The sequence below is a fragment of the Melampsora larici-populina genome, assembly GCF_000204055.1.
Source record: "Melampsora larici-populina 98AG31 unplaced genomic scaffold MELLAscaffold_147, whole genome shotgun sequence".
Taxonomy (NCBI): Eukaryota; Fungi; Basidiomycota; class Pucciniomycetes; order Pucciniales; family Melampsoraceae; genus Melampsora; species Melampsora laricis-populina.
Window position 1 is genome coordinate 23,309 of NW_006768910.1, and position 2,589 is coordinate 25,897.

The 2,589-nt window shown below is 40.5% G+C and overlaps 1 protein-coding gene across 1 annotated transcript; it reads left to right on the forward strand.

The window, feature by feature from the left end:
- Positions 1 to 2,086: 2,086 nt before the first annotated feature.
- On the forward strand, positions 2,087 to 2,503 carry MELLADRAFT_85358 (uncharacterized protein; the record flags this gene model as incomplete). The annotated part of the gene is made up of 3 exons (XM_007419230.1): positions 2,087 to 2,157; positions 2,239 to 2,336; positions 2,418 to 2,503. 3 exons carry the CDS (start codon positions 2,087 to 2,089, stop codon positions 2,501 to 2,503), a joined length of 255 nt encoding a protein of 84 aa, XP_007419292.1.
- Positions 2,504 to 2,589: the final 86 nt, after the last annotated feature.

Sequence of the window (2,589 nt, forward strand, 5' to 3'; positions counted from 1 at the left end):
GTTGTTTATGATTCACATGAGGAATATCATGTAATTCAAGTCAAGGACATAATTGGACAGCTAGTTGTCATGAAGAACCCCACTGGTACATTTGATATCCACAACGCAACACTTTCAATTGTTGGCTTAGCAAATATTGTGAGTGGTTGAAGAGACTCAGTGCGTTTCTGTATACTAATTTTTTTCATATTCACTGGTAGGGATTTGTGCAAGATAGCCATGACGAAGATGCAATGGATATGGAGTGAGATAAATGTGTATGTTGAAGTTGTAATATATTCTAGACATGACAACTTTTATGTGGTTATTTTAATTTGAGATAAGCTTTTGTATAAGAAAAAAACATAACCTGAGCCCATGATTGATTTCTTGATATGAGATGAATCCATGTCACTTGTGCTGGATCGTATATCCAGCTGAAGTTACATTGAAGCTTTATTGAATACATAGTGAAGCTTTGTTGCACCCTTTCTGAATCTTTCATGAATCTTTTATGAATCTTTCATGACTCTTTCATGGAGTAAGTGGTAGGCTCTGGCCTGCCAGAGCCCAGTAGATGGGGGCTGTGAGTAAGTCCTTGTTGCTTGATTCTCTCTGTCATCAGACTGGGATTATTTCTGTCTCCTAGCATATATATACAGTTTTGTTGTATCAAAACCCAACCTCCAATAGTCATTGGTTCTTATGCAACAAATTTGATGAAATACTTGAGGACTTGCAAACTCAAATTGGGACCCATGGATGGTAAAGCATAAGTGGATTTAATTTTTATGTTGTTTGATTGCTCCTGGCTGACATTCCTCCTGATCCCAGCTTCTACAAAATTCTCATAAAGCTTGACACCAAGTATTTTAAATCATCAAAATTGTATTCCAATGTGCCCCCAAAAGAAGATATGTTACCCCCAGACTGCACTTGTGGTTTGAAAGCAATGGAGTCTTTGACTACCAAAAAAATTGAGTCTGCTATCACTGACCAGAAGCTTCCCACCGTGGAAGTTTAGCTGTAGTTAATTCACAGCAAGTCGTCCCTGTACATTAGCTACTTCCCTTTTGGGCATCTGTATTTGTTTTTTGGAACAAATCCAATCTTGTATCTTTCAATTGTCTCAACTTGATTATACATTCTTTTGAAGTTGTTCTCTATCAATTTCTTAGATCATGTGCTGTCTGTAAACTAAAAAAAATCAGCATCATAGTGGCCTTCTCAAAATCATGGGTGGAGCAGCCAATGCTGACCCATCTGTCACACACTGCTCATTGATTTCTCACTTGAAGCCAAGGTGAGCTTCTTCACAACACCCTAAGTCAAGCAATACATGTTGCTCACATGATGGGGCCCACATCAATCCCTTGTATGGTCATTCTGACATAGTGGTCACCCTTTGTTATGAGGGGGCCGGTAGAGACACATATCCCTCACATTGGACTTCTATGTAGCCGCATCTCGTGTAAAATTGGCATGCCTTGCTTGAATCTGGGATGTGTTTGCAACTTGCTCGCAGCTGTCACCCTCAAGTAAGATAGAGTAAGATCCAAAGAGCCTTTAGCAATTGGGTGGTGTTCAGCCCTGTTCAGCCACACAAGGAATCATTTAAGAGGTGTTGTATGAAATCAATCATCTTCACAGGCTTCTCATGCCACAAAGAGTCCATGTCCAGTTATATATCATGTTTAGTTCAGGGAGATTGAGTGCATGATAAGGAAAGTGAAAGCGCATAGGAATGACCACAGCATGATCAGTTGATCCGGAATTTTAAATATCTCACCGGTCGATCCGAATTAATCTGATCATGTCCTACTCGACGGATCGGGTATGGTTTATTGTACCCGGATCAGACACCCCGCCTACCACCAGTATCTATCAAGAACTCATCGTCATTCATCAAGTTTCAACTTCAAAGTTAAACTTCACTCGACAGCTCAGCTATTCATCGGAAACATCGTCAAGCTATCCTCATAAATTTTAGCCCCTTGTCTTTTTGATATCACTCCTAACTCCCCAACTATCGCTCTCATTGGAAACTCGAGGAACTCAAAAATACATATTACCAAGAATTCATATTCGTCGATCTTCGTCCTGCAAGATGGCTCAAAATGGAATACAAAACCATATGACAGAACGACTACAAGTGATCGGTGAAGAACAAAGATTCACGTTGGCATTCAGATATCAAATATCATGTTCCTATATCCTATGGTGATCATGAGCTGATTTGCTTAAATTCTCGATCATTAGGACCGACTTGTCGAGCTCGATCGAAAATTGGGGTTTACTCGAAAAGGGTTTCAATTATGACTTGGTAGCAGTATTTGGATCACAATCGAGTGGAAAAAGTGAGTCTGATTTATATACCCCTCTGATCAACCTATCTCATCTTGAAACGGGAATCTGATATTTCTCTGTTGAACGCAAAGGTACCCTGTTGAACCGAGTGTTCGGTACTACTTTCGAGGTCATGGATGAGGCTGATCGGCGTCAAACCACCAAAGGTTTGCCATAAACCTGTAGCTTCCATGGGTCCACATGATCATGCTGTGCGGACGTCTGCTGCAACTGCCGTCTGGTAAGGCTTCTTTGGCTTTTTTT